General features: G+C 33.0%; 1 protein-coding gene across 1 annotated transcript in view; it reads right to left on the bottom strand.

Moving 5' to 3' along the window:
- The window catches only part of LOC115215070 (nucleoporin NUP188 homolog), a 515,758-nt gene that overhangs the window by 39,885 nt on the left and 458,631 nt on the right, over positions 1-17,242 (bottom strand). The window contains exons 24-34 of the mRNA XM_029784227.2: positions 13,066-13,180; positions 12,102-12,222; positions 11,553-11,628; positions 11,247-11,366; positions 10,865-11,108; positions 9,943-10,032; positions 9,433-9,552; positions 8,937-9,002; positions 7,322-7,425; positions 2,985-3,057; positions 723-805 (exon numbers count right to left, since the gene is read on the bottom strand). Coding sequence (XP_029640087.2) covers positions 723-805; positions 2,985-3,057; positions 7,322-7,425; positions 8,937-9,002; positions 9,433-9,552; positions 9,943-10,032; positions 10,865-11,108; positions 11,247-11,366; positions 11,553-11,628; positions 12,102-12,222; positions 13,066-13,180 — 1,212 coding nt within the window. The remainder of the gene's footprint in view (positions 1-722; positions 806-2,984; positions 3,058-7,321; positions 7,426-8,936; positions 9,003-9,432; positions 9,553-9,942; positions 10,033-10,864; positions 11,109-11,246; positions 11,367-11,552; positions 11,629-12,101; positions 12,223-13,065; positions 13,181-17,242) is intronic.

Genomic DNA, 17,242 nt, shown 5'->3' with positions numbered 1-17,242 from the left:
CTCTTACCATGCCAAATCTATACAAACTCCAGGAACAAAAACCTTAAAAACATGACAAACTTGTTTTATAAAAAAATGCATAAATCTAGAAAACATTATCACACATCACCCTACCCACTAACCCCTAAACATGAGTGGTATGCAACTAAGAACACTTGTGATTGCTTCAAATACTTGACCTCTCACTGAGTATCTCTCCTGAGAACCTGTATCCTTAACATAACAAAGACTGCATTGACTCTTCTTCTCAGAGTTAAAAAATACTCAAGTTCCAAACAAGTATTAACCCTCTACAAAGTTGAGTTGAGATCTACAATGGAATATTTAGTTTTTCTCTCATATCTGGAACATTGGTATTATTATACACAAAGAGATATCCTAGACTGCATCCAGAGAAAATATTGGTGTGAAGTCACTCACAAACATGCTCTAATCCCTAGTCCACAGAGTTTACCTCTGCTTCTTGAAGCTTTCTCTATTTAGACATTATCAACTTACTTGTCTCTCTTACTTTCATCCATATTGTGTTCAACACCACAGGCCCTATACTAACCTCTATGCCTAGTTCTTTCTCAAAACGTTGGTTCTCTGGAATTCACTCTTAGTACATGCCTTTCCTACTTAGACATCTTTCAACAGAGAATGTCATAGGCCCAGTTCCCTTCCTTAAACTAATAACAAAAAAAAATAGGCAAAGAAAAGAAAGTTACTCAATAGATTACCTTGGAACTGTATAACTCTCTTGTGCAAGGATGAGAAAGACATAGGCTACAGTTTTGATGTCAGCAAACCTATACAACTGCATCTGTAAACAAAAGATATAAGAAACTGATCAATAAATTTTACAAACTTTTACTGACTGCAGCCAGTTGGTTGGGACTATGTTAGGGCAGCAAGATTGTGAACAATTTGTGAGAAACTTCAGTAGGTTTTTTTAAGTCACTTTTACATTTTAATTCATTAATATGTAAGTCAGAGACAAAATAGTTTCATTCTGCTTCCCTCTTGTCAATCTCTTTTCTTTATGTCACTCATTCTGTTTCTATTGAATCTCCTTACCAACAACTGTCACACAACTGTAATTCACTGTCCCTTCTATCACCCTCTGAGCCTCTGGTGCAGGTGAATGAACTGAGAAACTGTAGGGTAGAAAGGACTCTTTAGTGTTATCAGGGCAAGACAACCTCCCTAATGTTGATCCCACAATGAAACACATCCAATAGATTCTGTAAGGTAGTTGACAATAGAAAAGGCATTCAGCTATAGAAAACATGCCAAAATTGAAATGTATGAGCAAAACATGGTCCTACTACCTGTCCAGGAGGACATAAATATGAATTTGCTTGGCCTGTGATGATCATCTAACCACATGAGTAGATGGAAAAGGCAATGTAAAAGGAGTTTTGATGATGATGATGATGTTATTAAGAAGCTTCAATGAATAACATTTTAAAACTGATATTACTGACAATATTTTGCAATTGAGGAACTGCAAACATTTCTATGTCATTCTATCCATGTGATTTTGAAGTACACAAAATTATTTTAAAATTATTAATTAGTTTGATGAGGAGAGGCAGTATCTGTAGCCTTCACAGGTAGTCAACCATATTCTGGGAGAAAGAAGTAGTTGAATCAAGGTAATGGAGATAATGGTCAGACGGAAGGAAAAGACAGCATAAAGAAAAGTAGCAATAAATTAAGACTTGTATGTCAGGTAGATGACATTGTCTCCAGAATGTTAACAATAAAAAGCAATTGTTAATTTAATTTCAATAAATGAGTTTATAACATAATTCTAGATGCCCTCTTTGTTCTCTAATTAACATAAAACAGTATAGTAAAGATAGATTCTAACAGTAAACTTATGAAGGCCCCTTATAGAATTTACTGTGTTACAAGTAAACAATATGAATATTTCTGATAATCAAATGATAAGTGGCAACAAAACAAATGGAAATATCTTAACCTGTTAATATCATTTATTTCAGGAAAGTCAATGTATCCTTTGGATTTGAAAAAACAGGCTATAAATACTGTGTTTATCAGGAAAATTACTACAACATTTATTTTGAAGTGTAGTTGACTGAAGTGTAAAAATAAAGCACAAAATGGTAAAAAACTTATTATTTCTCTTGGTGTCATTCACTAAAGGGAGTAAATGTTTGTCATAGTTCAAAAACATGAGGACCTTTTTTCTTTCATTATGAAGGTCATAGTTTGAAGGCCATAAAAAAGAAATTGAAAGATTCAAAGAGACAAACTGATCAGTAGCTAGAACAAATAGGACTAGCAGAAAAATCTGTGTTTAAGAGATAAGAGAAGGTTGATATAATAGTCTTTAGTAACAGGTAGCAGGCCATTTTTTATTGTAGAAATTCATAACTAATGAAGTAATAGTGTAAGTAGTTTTCTGCATGAATATTATAACTGCACACTATCACAAACAAGAAACATAACAAAAGAATCACCAACTAAGACCACAAGATACCAATGTGATAATACTTCTGTCCATTCAGCCGAATAAGAAAAAAACAGTTCTCTAAATTTTTGAATTTGAGACTTTACTTTGACTTTAACAATGTCCAGAACCAAACAGTAATAAATAATGGTAAAACATTCAATTAGAACTGGAATTTGAGAACTTATTAAAACAAGGAATCATCATTTGTTCAGGAATATTTTACAAATTAGAGCAACAATATCAAAAAAGTTGACAGCATGATTAAAGGGATTTAAAAACAATAGGTTAATTAAATCAGAATATTTGATAATTAAATTTTGTTTATCAATTAAAAATCCATTCAAACAGGAATTTGAATATAATTCGATTTAAAAAGAAGTTTGAAAAATAATATGACTTTTTCTTTCTTTTTTTCCCCCCATAGATTTGTACTATCAAATGAAAAACACTTTATTTTTTGTTTTACAAGAAAAAACAATGCCATGCAGTTCAATAAATCTTTTCTGTAAATTAAACTTACTTCCTCTTTGCCTTCATTGTCATCTTCAATGTCTCCTTTTAGAGGAGCACATATACTAACCCAGAAATTCTCTCTGTCATACGAAAAAAAGAAGTTTTTTTTTTAGATTTCATATGGTACATAATCAAATTGAAGTTAAGATTTTCCAAGTCTTTATGATGTATGAATAATTTACATTAACCTTTGAAAACTATTCAAGAAGAAAGATTATAATAAAACTTGGGTTCCACTATTTCTACAAAATGTAGATTGTAGTTTTTTTTAATAAACTTTTATTAATGGCTGTGTCTTAAAGTAAATTCAGCTATAAATAATATAATCCACGAGGTAAAAAACTTCATACAATGGGATAACAGTGTAAAACTACTTGCACGACTCCAACCATGCATCATTTGTAATCCAACAAAGCATGGTTTTTAACAAGGTGTACTATAAGTTATTATTTACTGCTGAATTCATTCCGAGATAAATCATTTCTTGATGATTCAATATTTTTGTTCTAAATGTAGCTTTATAAATTTATATTTTTATAAATTGAAAAAATTAATATAGAGATGTAGAGGAAGGTTTTGTTCAATAGAAATTTGGCGGTGGCGGCATAATAATAATAATAAATTCACTTTCCCTAGGGGTAAAGACACATTTCAGAACATAGAGGGATAATACTAAATGGTGTTAAGCATTTTAATCAAGATTTTAATTGTTTGTAACTATTCCTTAACCTTTCACTGATAACTAATAATAACAATGATTTAACCCTTTAGTATTTAAACCGGCCATATCCGGCCAAAATATTTAATCTATTTTATGTTCAAACTGACCAGATCCAGGCTCTCACACCTACCCTACAATGTTATTCTACATTAGGTAATTACACCATCAAGATCTTGAAGATATGAGATAATGCATGATTAATTCAAATCAATGTGAATCAGTAAGCATTATGTTTGATACAATAATCAGAACACTAAAGGGTTAAGTCAGTCAGATTACGTTGGCTTTAACAATTACCCCATTGGGTGGTAGAAATATGAAAGTTCACTTCATGTAGCATATTTAAAGGAAGCTAGCTTGGTGAAATCCACCTTTCTCTAAGTGTAAGGGGAAGAATTCAAACTCACTACAGTAAGACGATATATAGTGGTTAGGTATTGTAGGGTAGGTATGAGAGACCAGATCTGACCAGTTTGAACATAATACAAGTGGAATATTTTGGCTGGATATGGCCGGTTTAAATGCTAAAGGGTTAAGCAAGCCATTGCAAAGAACACTTTATCAGATAGTTTGTCTTTTGAATTTATTTATACTGCTTGGTTGAGAAAAGAGTTATACAAAAGAATTTTGTCCAGCAGTGCACCAACCTCTGATTGTGTCTTAGCATACTGGCTAACTGCATTGGAGCACCTCCATGAGTTTTTCCCCACACTCACTCAACTGTGGTATAATATATATATTTCTTTACTACCCACAAGGGGCTAAACAAGGACAGACAAAGGGATTAAGTCGATTACATCAACCCCAGCGTGTAACTGTTACTTAATTTATCGACCCCGAAAGGATGAAAGGCAAAGTCGACCTCAGCGAAATTTGAACTCGGAACGTAACGACAAACGAAATACGGCTACGCATTTTGCCCGGCGTGCTAACGTTTCTGCCAGCTTGCCGCTGTGGTATAATATATATATAATATATATATATTATGACCACAAATGATGTTAAATGTAACCTAACTTCATCATCTGCCATCTCCACTGCTTGTACCTGTACCCCACCCTAGAAGCAAATACACCCCATACAGTGATTTTTTTTTTTGCTCCTAAATCCAAGGAGCATAACTCCTATGAAGTAAAAAAAATTTCTCCCTAGTTTTGACCAAAGATTTCATTCTGGTTTTACAGCAGACTGAATGTAACACTTTTAGACCTACATCACAAAGAGCCCATCCTGTACTATTCCATTCAGATTGTTGGAATTATCTCAACTCTTCTATGAAACAGGTAAAGTGACTGTTATGAGAATGTAATATATTTTATTACTAATAATAAACCCACTCTGTTAACCAATATATGAACATTTTATTTTCCTGACTCATAAAGTTTTAGACAACTATCAATATCTATCTACCTACCTATGTACCCATTCCCTTTACCTCTTCCTCTTCACTTTGCATTCTCACTCACCTCTCCATGACTCTTACCTCTATCACTCACAACCCCTGCCACAACTATCTCTCATCTTTCTACTAATCTGGGAGGACTACACCATCATCATCTACTTCACATCTCAACCCCTTGTCTTCTAGGCTCACACTGAACTCTCACTCCTACTTACACAACATTTACCCTGCTATACTTGTCCTGCTGAACTACAAACCAACACACTCTCCATTGGGTCATATCCATTACCAGTCAACACTTAGTCTTGCCTTTATCACTCTACCCATCTTTACACCTTGCTGGTGCCCTCTACTGCTCACTGCATTCACCTACAATCCCCCTACTCTTTCTCTGACTTCCCCTACTCTACAATACCCTTTCTTTTCTCACTATATTCATCCACTTCTCTTTCACCTTTTTTTTCTCATTTCCTCTCCCTATATCTTTCCCTTCTCAATACCCCCCCCCCCAACTTACTCCCATACCACTCTTTCCTTCAAAAACTCTCTCTGGATCCTACACCATCATCTATTTCTCCTTCAGATCTTCTGTCCCTATTCACCTTTATAACATAGGACATCTTTGTGAATGTAATTTGAGTCCCGGTATGGATTTTGCTATGAAGTCATAATGGGGACACTGGTGATTTTGATTTTGCTTAGGATTGGACAAAGGGCCTGTTGATAGTAGGATATAATTCTTTTATTGTTCTATTTCTTCAACTCAAATTGTTTAGATGCATCATAACACATTTTACACCACTTAGACTGATCTAAGCAATAGCTTTCCCAAAATGTTTCATCAAGCTGTAGGGATTTTAATGATCATTTCAACTTATCTTTATACCTAAAGATGGGTCTTCCTTTACTGCAGAATCTCTCCACTTGTTGGCTATACAAAAGAATTTTTAGAATGCAGTCATCTTCCATTCGAACAACATGTCCTCCCCATCTGCACTGAATTATCAACAGCATGCTTTCAATAGTGAAATATCACATTTTTCTAAAGTTTTGATATTTGATGTTCTTGTCTTGCCATTTTATGTTGCAGACATTGCACAGACAACACATGTGGAGGGTTTCAAGTTTCTTTATATGTCTGTAGTAGGGAGGTCCATGCTTCTGCTCTATACAAAAATGTGCTCAAAATACAAGGTTTGTATATATTTATTTTAGTTTCAATCTGACACCATTTTCAACCAACAAACGATAGGAAAGTTTTCCAAAAGCACCTGTAGCCTTATATATTCTAACATTGATTTCAGCATCAAGAGTATTCTTAAAGTTTATTATACTTCCAACCAAGATATTTAAGTGACCCGACCCATTTGAGTGGCTTATTGTCAATCCTCATGTTTGAATCTTGAGTATGTTCTGTCCCAGACTTTGTTTGGAATAAAACTTCAGTCTTCTTAATGCTGATAGTTAGCCCAAATACATGAGCTGGTGCAGTAAACCTGGCAACTATTTCCTGAATTTCCTGAAATGTATGAAAAATCAAAGCGCAGTCATCAGCAAACAGTAAACCACATAGAATCCCTTCTTTGGTCTTTTTCTTACTTTGATCTGAAGCTTTACCCATTTAAGTTTTGTTGACCTCAGTCTGTGTGAAACTGAAATTTTACACCTTTGTGGTAATCCTTAAAAGCATTTTGGAGCATCATTGAAAAAATATGGCAAAAAGTACAGGAGCTAAAATACAACCCTATTTAGTTCCAGTGAAAACAGAAAATGCCTCTGAACATTGACCATTAGATATCACTGCTACCATCATTCCTTTATGCAAAGATACTGTTACCCTTATCATCTTATCAGGAAGACTAAGTTTTGGCAAAATTTCCCAAAGCTGCTCACAATTCACTATATCAAAGGCTTTGGCTAAGTCAACAAATACCATGTACAAGTCAGTATTTTTCTCACATGTTTCTCCTTAAACTTGTTTAAAGGTAAAAATCATGTAAATTGTGCCTCTCCCAAGTCCAAATTCCACATTGGGATTTAGGATAAAAGCTGTTTACTAGATATTTATTGATGTGGTTAAGAATCACCTACACAAGCATTTTTTCAGCTAAGCACAACAAATGTATACCCTTGTGATTTTCATGTACTCCTCCCTTTGTTTTTATGCAAAAGCATTCTAGATACATCTTTGAACTGTAATAATAAATAATATGTAACTTACTTGGTTCTGAGAACACTCATTGCTGTTTCTCTCATACCAGCCCAAAGGGCATGTAGAAATTCAATACAGGCACAAAGAAGGTTTGGAGGGCATTGGTAAGTTTTCTGTTATAAAACATTCCCAACAAAAGATAATCATAAATCAAATGTATACAAAAGGATAATTTTCACAATAAATATTATGACATTGTAATAGAGAGACACTGTAACTGGTAAGGTTAGGATTCTGTACTATTGATATTACATAGGCTGGAGTTCAAAACAACTGTTTGTACTCTGATTTTTGCCAAAATACAATCTAGTTGATAACCTGACTTCCCATTTAGTTTTAAGATGAACACCCACCCTAAAAACGCTTGTAACATGATGTAAATGTATAAATTTGTAAAAGTCCCTACACTCACTGAGTATAAGAGGATAATGAAAAGTATAGATAAAACAAAATAAAAAGAAAAGATTGAGTAAGAATGTTTTATATGCTGTGATAACATATAAGAAAGAAGAAAAAATTCCCCTGTCAATAATGCATTCATTATCATCATCATCATCGTTTAACGTCCACTTTCTATACTGGCATGGGTTGGACGGATTATTTATAAAATTATAATAAACAAAAGTAGCATTGTTGGGATACATAATTTAGTGTCAGAAATCAACTACTAACCAAAAAAATATGAAAATAGTAAAGAATATAAAATATAAAATACAGTCAATGAACAAATAGAGATTGCTTTTAATAATTTACATAATGACAGCAGAAATCCCAAACCAAATCAGTCTGAGAATTTTCACTGAAAAATCTTTAATAAGTAAACAGCAATCTAATTGGTATACTTAGGTTTATATCAATGTGGTTTCAAGAAGATAAAAGTTTCTAGTTTTATATTCTCATATTTCTTTAAAGTAGATCAATAGCCCAACACTTAGTCATATATACACTCTTAAGTGACAATAACATCATTTGTCTTTGAGATACTCTGTATATAACCAACACCACATGTAATAGCAATATTCTTAGCCACATTGATACTCTCTTCATTAATGGGGATCTTTAAGAGATAGTCTTGATTAGAGGTCATATTTTCTACAGAAAAATATTATAGGTATTTCTTTATCTTTATTTAACAGTTTATGGATTAATGTAAAATAAATCTGTATAACTGATATATAGAAATCTCCTTTCTATAAAATATGTATGAATTGTTGTACACAAAGTTTTATAATTAAGCAGAAATCTTTGAAGAAGGATGAAAGGTAAAGTTGGCTTTGGTATGAGGATGACTGCTGTGCTAACACTTCTACAAATCAACTAAAAATAATAACAGTAGACTGGAAAATATTCCTAATTTCATGTAATGCCAGCTAGAATGACTTGACTCCTAGGAATGGAATAAAGTTAGTAAATGTGGAAATATAGAACAGTAAGTATGTAACTCAATTGACAGTCATTTGACACATAAAACTATTAGATCCACCTCTACCAAACAGTAGTACTATATCACATTGTTAAGTATTTTGATATGTTATGGTACACTGAAATAGTTGAAGGATGTTTTAACACATTTCAAAACTAATTTCCAACAAAAGTAATAGTCCAATATCCAGAAATACAATACCTGTTTCTCTACAACAATCAAGTTCATCACAGAATTTAAGCAACTAGAATTTCCCAATGTCAACTCCTGAAATGATTTGAAAATAAAAAAAATATCAACATCAACCATTTTTATTATTTACTCTATGAATAATTCTTTAAATATGTCTAATTTCTCAGGTTTTACTTATACACTGACACAATAATATCTTTACACAACTACATCACTCTGCTTCCATCAGTGACTCATATTTCTAGTATATCTATCTCAACACTGACATACTACAGTACTTCAATCTATTCACTGACCCACATCTCTAATTCAATATCTCCATAAAATGGAATAAATTCCTATAATATAATAAGCCTGTTCCTCCCTATTATCAGAGAAATACAGAAAGATTCTTTTATATTTTTTTTGTCTTTGTAAGAAGAGCAAAGGTAGTGCTTATTACTCTTTTACACAACCCCTAAGACTTACTGCTTCATCTAAAAAAAAAAACCAAAAGTAAACTTACCTTCTTTCCTTGGTTGTCAGGTTTTTCAAGTTTCAAGTTAAGGAACAGTTCTATAAGACCAGGCTGGGTAACAACACACACTGACAGAAGCTCAAGAATGGCAACTTTTAGTTGTAAGTCCTAAAATTAGAGTTTGTTTCTGATATATATGTTGTGTGTGTGTGTGTGTGTGTGTGTGTGTGTATATATATATATATATATATATATATATATATATATAGATAAATAGATAGATATACACACACACAGACAACTACATTTGATGAATAATATGAAAAATATATATATCACCTGATAAAGCAATATGAGTTTTGGGGGTTGATAAAATAAAATGCTAACGAAGTGGAATGGCTACCATAAGTTTATGGTGTTCACTTGGCAGCTTTTTCCCACTCTTGTAATATCCAAGGTTACTAAGGTTACTGTTGTGTAACCTTACTAACATTAGATATTACAATTATTTCTGACATTTTACAAACATGAAAATGGGTTTAGACAAAAAGAACCAACCTCAGTTAAAGCAGCAAGCCGAGATAACATTTTATTTCTGATGGGTTCTGCATCATTTCCCAAAATAGCAAGAATAGACATTGGAGAGACCTGTTATGAAATATAATAGCATTTCAATTAAAATTAATGATTCAAACCATAAAAGACAGCTATTCTGATGCAAAAAACTGCATTTAATTTGAGCATAAAAATTCCAATTAATCAAAAAGCACATTAAGTATGAAATTCTTAAATTACAAACCTCAACCCCACCTCAAGGAAATGTCTCTTATGTCATAGTTGCAGAATTTATAAACTATTTAAGGTAGGAAATGAACCCTGATATTGAAAAAAGCAGACAATTATATGTCAGTGACTAGTAATTCTGCCATTCATAGTGCTAACTCTAATATTCATTAATCTTTTACAAGTTTACTACAAAAACAACCTTTAATGGCAATTTATATCTTCAGAGAAAGAATTTATAACTCTTCCTAATCCCAGTTTTTTTTTTAAATCTAAAATTCCTTGGAAATTGTTGATGGTAAAATATTTAGTATGTGAAGGAAGTGAAAATATTGGCCTTTAACATTCTGACTGAACATCTGTATGTTTTACCTCACCATATGTAAGTAATTTATTTGAGATAACTTCACTACTAAGCTTAGGAAAAAGAGTTTGTACAATTGTTCAAGTTTGCACATTTTATTTTTAATGTTCTTCATTGAATTTATAATGCTAATATAGGTTAATAGGTTTCACAAATTTTAATACTGACATAATATTTCTAGCCTGTGGCTTCACAACCAAAGACCCTTCCCACTTTTAGGATATTATACTTTATTTTTCCTAAATACATCAAACATGTAATTCAGATATGTAGTTACATCAAAAATAAACAAAACTTGAATCATAAAAGTTTTGATAGTATAAAGAAACTGACCACAGCAAGTCGTTTGAGCAAGAGGATAGCCATTGTTGGTAGTTTAGGTGAATGTTGATGGAATATATACTGTGCAACCGTGAGCACTATATGCTGCTCTTGTTGTCTGGCAGCTGGTAATGACAGTGCTCGCTCCACTGGAGACAAAGGTAGATCAGGAGGTTTTAGTAATAATAACCTATTCAGCACTGAGAAAGACATCTGAATTAAGTCTATCAAGTCATTACCTTTGCTTTCAGTAGACCTGAAAATACAAGGAAAAAAAGTGAATTTGGGCAAGGTTATAATCTATTCTAGTTACATAAGCATTGCTAATAAGTATATAGTTATACTGGTTGAAGATTGATTATAAATTGATTATAAATTTTGCAAAATAGCTTACCATTTCTGCTCACAAGAACTGTCATTGAATGCATCAAGACCTATAGATATGACTTTCAAGAGAGACTGACCTGCTTCAGTATACAATAAATTATGCACGCACATTTCTTGTAGACTGGGTCTGAAAACAGAAAAAGCACTTCCACTGTCTAACGGTTTCTTGTAATCAATTTATCAAAATAATACAATGACTTGGTTACTTATTAAGAGAAGAGTAAAAATGTAAAGAGAGAAAACATGCGTGCACAAACACACACATACACACAGTGAAAAGTTTTCAAATCAATAAAATTAAGCTTTATCTTACAATTTTTTTGCTTGATCAATTTTAGGTTTAGCCATAACATCCAGAATATTGTGGAAAATCTCCAGGCATTTGTGACCTAAGATAGAATATCATAGTTGACATAAAATATTTTTAACAGAATATGACAGACATGTCTAATTTAAATAATCAACTTTTTATAAAATGTCAGCTATATTTTGATATAAAATCTATTATAAGAATTCAAATATTCTCTTAAGAACTATACATTCACAGAATTTACCATTTTCTCTGTGGATTAATACATAATGCAAATACAGAAAACAATAATCATCTTATGTGCTAAAAATTTGTATCAAATAAAGTAAAGGCTTTTGATTTTCTTTTCGTTTCTACAATTTAGCAATTTATTTTTATGTATTTTGCAAGTGTTACTAAAATATTCCTCACTTCTCACCTGTATAAGTAAACTAGCATCAAAAGTCCAGAACTATTTTGTTATGAAGAATAACTTTTACACTAAACTTTATGAAAAGAAGGGATTCTTTTTAAATTAAAAATATTGATTTCAGTTATTTCAGCTCTAATTACCTATAGCTTCTCTTCTGGTGGCATTATAATATCTCCATTTATAGAATGATGGGAATACTTCTGTCAGGATGAATAGTACTGTTGCTGACATTTCATTGTCAACAGGGAGCTGACTCAGTTCCTGGAAAAAGAAATTGATGGAAGTGAATTTAGCTTCATTTTAGTCTTTATTTTAAAAGCTCTCAACAGAATATATTAATATGAATATATGGATTTTGTTTAATTTGTGATACTAAAATGTAACAAGCTCTCTACAACCAAACAAAAGAAATGTGTAACATCTTATACAAATTTATTCATGTGTAAGGTGAATGAGGATAACATTTCTGAAACAAGAATTCAATCTAGTTAAGGTGGCTGGCAGAATTGGTAGAGCATGAGACAAAATCATTTGGCATATTTGGTTATTTACCTTTACAACTTCAAATTCCACTCAAGCCACTTTGTTTTTTACACTTCATTGGTTGATAATTTAATTATCAATAATTATTAAAACAGTACTGGGCCAAATGTAATCAAGGACATTATAGAAGGTGGTGCCCCAGCATGGCTACAATCCAGCAACTGAAACCAATAAAGAAGCCATCATCATTGTTCCCATCAGTGTCATTTTATATTTGCTTTCTATGCTGGAATGTTATGGATGGATTGTTATGGCCTGAGTCAATTCTTATTCAGAGTTACTACCCTCCTAGATAAGATAGAGGGCCACATCTTACTTCTATGCTACATTTCAGCTTGCTTTTTGCAGATGGATGCCCTTTCTAACAGCAGAATGTACTGGGTACCACCTTCCTATTAGATCAAACAATGTTATAGTTTTTAATAAACAAGAAGATACATGTCAAACTCTGAAGAATATTTTGCTGCTGCAATGATGCTAAATAATTATATATAAATCATACATATAATGCTTACAATCATTAATGAACAAAACATTTTGATAATAATAATGGAAATTTACCATTAATGTGCTAGAAATAAAGTCTAGAAATGCTAATGAAAGTGGATATCTTCCTTGAGAGCACTCAAAACCAGCTAGTAAGGTTCCATACATCCCAGGACGTAAACCTTGAGCACTGTAAATATAAAAATCAGAAATATATGTAGAATTGAGTAAAAATACAAGAAAATATTTGAGAAACAATAGTGTCCAGATAAATATATTGTAAACATCTACATTGACTACAAAGTAGTTTTATATAATTCTTATCAGGATATTAGCAGAAAAGTAGAGAATGAGACTGAAGTGATGTTGTTGTGGGATGATGTCAGCAGCTGGGGAACTGACCGGAACTTGGGGCTGACCGGAAGAGGAAGGGACAGGAGTGACACGCGCACAGGCAAGGGAGCATTGGGCCTTTTCAATCGGGGTAGCGGACAGAGCTGGATGTGTGAGCACTTTGTCAAGGTAGGGGAATAGCAGTTGCTATTTCTAGCATTCAGGTCGGGCCACGTGGAAGGGTGCATTATTGCTGGAGAAGTCTGCATCGACGAAGAGAAGGTAGGTGTACTTATTTCAAATCTCCCGCATACACCACAGTTGTGCATTTAGTGTTGTGTCATCCATCGTAATTTTAATTCTTGGTGAGGTTTTAAACAGAAAGTATCAGACATTCTGAAATCATTTTAATCAACAATATACCCTACCCCCTCACAGATCAGTGGTTGTGTTCCAAAAAACATTTTGCTATGAGACAATAATATAAATCTATAAAGCCAATCCATTCATAGTCTGAGGAAGGCATAGGTGTACAGCAAGAGAGACAACCTCCACCCTCCATCTTTCTGTCATCAGTTAACTACATATTTTCCACCATCCTCCCTGCTCTGTTTGCTTTGATGTTGCTCAACCACCTCTGTGCAGTCTTCCAATACCTCATACTGGTAGTATGTTCACATATCACTGGTAGCTGTAATATGTCACTTTCTGCATTTTAATAATTGACAGGAACATTTCATGGTTTGTAATCTTTCCAATAATTTCTATTTAATGAGAAACATCTTTCTAAAACATTTCATTTTAAAAGCCATAATCTTTTTCTTATTTTCCAGCACCTAGAGTTCAAAGAAATTACTATTGTTCTTAAAAAAAGAACAAGAATAATTATTGCTATAGTAATTTTATATATTATCCAAGAAGGTCTAATATAGTGAAGTTCACAGAGGTTGTTGTGATTTAGTATACTTCTTTCAAATATTTTAGGTCATCAACTTGTTTGATTTTTTTAATTGGATTGCTTATTTTCTGCTTGTTTGTACTGGTTATCATTATTTTTCAATAGATTAGTATTATTTTGCTTTTCAGCATTCATTTCTATTCCATATATTTCTTGCAGGTGTATAAAGTAGTTTTGTTATGAAAATAGAAAATATCAATTATACTATATATAATGTTAATGGCAATCTCAATTGTCATTGACTCAGGGGTTTTTAATGCCCTCTTTCTCTCACATCTCTGTACCATTTTTAAAAAAGAAAGGAAAAAAAAAAAAGAAAAGTAAAGTTGATCGTTTATACAGTTCCTAAATGTTTTAAAGGACCATGTAGTTTTATCTCAAGTTGCAGTGCATTGAGAAGTTCCAATTTTAGAATGAAATAAATCTAAATCTGCATCTACTTGCAAAAGAAAAAGAAAGAAAAGCAAATAGGAATGAATTATATAAAAACATAAAATAAATATACAAAAACAAAAAAACTCTCAGTGATTCTCTCCCTAGAGGGAAATTTCTCACCCCAGTTTTATTTTTTAGAAAACCTTGCTTCTCTCTGCCTCTTAAACTAAAAACAACCACAGATGGCAGTCATCAGTCAAATTTCACATGTAAATTCATTATGTCATTGTAAAAATCTATTAAAGGGAGACTATTCAACAGTATGGAGTAAGTGGAGCAAGAGCACACATGAAGATGAAAAGGCTTGCTGAAGAGGTCACAGATGTGTGATGAAAGATTTCCGGACAATATTCAATATAACTTATAAGTCCCAAGAACATTTCACTTTAGTGGTCAAGCCAATTAAATGAAGTATATACTTTATATGAAATTTATGTAATCTGCCGCCACCGCTGCCACTGCCACCACCACCACCACCATGCTCCCATCTTCTCTGTCTCTTGTTCCAGGCTTGCATGGATTGGACAGGTCATCTTTGGAGCAGCATTTTACCATTTCTGCAGAGTTTTTTGTCATCATCTTTACTATATTCTGATGACACAGATCAACTTTTATTACCTACTCTTCAACATGGTTTTTTTCACTTGCTTAACATTTTTTTTACACAATTGTCATTCTCCACATACATCATATGTCCTTGTCAGTATAATCATTCTTCAGATTTCTTTACAACCTAATCGTTTTCTCAACTAATTTGTGCTCTGCTATTTATGCACACTCACAATATACAATCATCAGAACAAGCACCCTTCATTCCTTTCCAAGCTATATATCACTTCGCCTGTTCTTGGCACCTCACAGTTTGAGGGGAATGTAGGCTCTACTGTTGACTAAATCAACTCTAGTACTTAATTGGTTCTTTATTTCACCAAAATGGCTAATAGACAAAGTTAACTTCAGTGACATTTGAACTGAAAACTTGCCATTCTGATGATTCTGTCAGTCAACTGCTGAAACATAATGTTACTAGATATTTTAATTCATACTCGTAAGTATATATATATATATATATATATATATGTTGTTGTGCGTTGGGAGAGTTGTTATGCCAATAATAATAATACATGCACAGGTTCAATTCCATTTCTTTATTATTATTAGCCAATTGGTTAAATATCTAACCAACTAACTACTTGGTTGTTTGTTTGTCTGTCAAAGTTCTTTCATTGCTGTTTGCAACTTTTTCAGTGATTTGTGACTCTCTACTCACTCCAAGACCTACTTGATTATCATTATTTTTCTCACTTTAGAGTAAGTAGGGAGAGAATTTCGATGGACAAAGCACTGGACAGGTATGGTGTTTTTACACCTTTTTACCATAAGAAATAATTTCTTCTCCATGGTAAATGCAGTGAAATTGCCTTTAGTAGTTGAGATATGTCACAAACATATTTTAACTAAGATAAGGTTTGCATATATATATATATATATATATATATATATATATATATATATATATATATACATATATATATATATACATATATATATATATATTATATGCCTATATACACATTTCTTACTATTATATTATATATTATGTGGAACTTAGGTTCTAAATGTAGGGTAGTTAATAACACCTGTGCATCACAGATATGAAGTCTTTCACCTCTGTGAGTCTGCCCATTAAACTATAGTATAGAGTTCCTATGGTACACCACCACATTTATCAACACATGATACTATGTTAAAGGGTATGCTTTATATTTTATAAATCTATCCACATTTTAGTGTGTAACAAACATATTATCAACCAACAACCATATTGTTAACCTATACTGAAATATGCATGAAATCTACACATTATTAATCTATATTCAAACATGCACTAACTATTGGTCCTGTGCACCCCATATCTTCTTTCTGACTTTTATACTGCCATATCTTTTAGTTCTATAACTAATATCATCATCATCGTTTAATGTCCGCTTTCCATGCTAGCATGGGTTGGACAGTTTGACTGAGGGCTGGCGAACCAGATGGCTGCACCAGACTCCAGTCTTGATCTGGCAGAGTTTTTGCAGCTGGATGCCCTTCCTAACGCCAACCACTCTGAGAGTGTAGTGGGTGCTTTTACGTGCCACCGGCATGGGAGCCAGCCAGGCGGTACTGGTAATGGCCTCGCTCGAATCTTTTTACACATGCCAACGGCACAGGTGCCAGTAAGGCGATGCTGGTAACAATCCCACTCGAATGGTGCCTCCTACATGCCACTGGCATGGAAGCCAGTTAGCAGCTCTGGCACCGATCATGCTCGGATGGTGCTCTTAGAACCCAGATCACACTCGAATGGTGCCTTTTATGTGCCACTGGCATGGAAGCCAGTTAGCCGCTCTGTCAATATATATATATATAACTAATGCAGTAGAGTTAACCCTACTGCATTTTAACAATCATGTGTCACAATTTCCCTATTTCTGCCTCTCCAGATTTACTTCTCTCTGGAATATCTTCCCTTTTCTTCTG

The sequence above is a fragment of the Octopus sinensis genome, linkage group LG1 (assembly GCF_006345805.1).
Source record: "Octopus sinensis linkage group LG1, ASM634580v1, whole genome shotgun sequence".
Lineage (NCBI taxonomy): Eukaryota > Metazoa > Mollusca > Cephalopoda > Octopoda > Octopodidae > Octopus > Octopus sinensis.
Note: the sequence above shows the minus strand (reverse complement) of the source record. Positions and strands in the feature narration are given on the sequence as shown.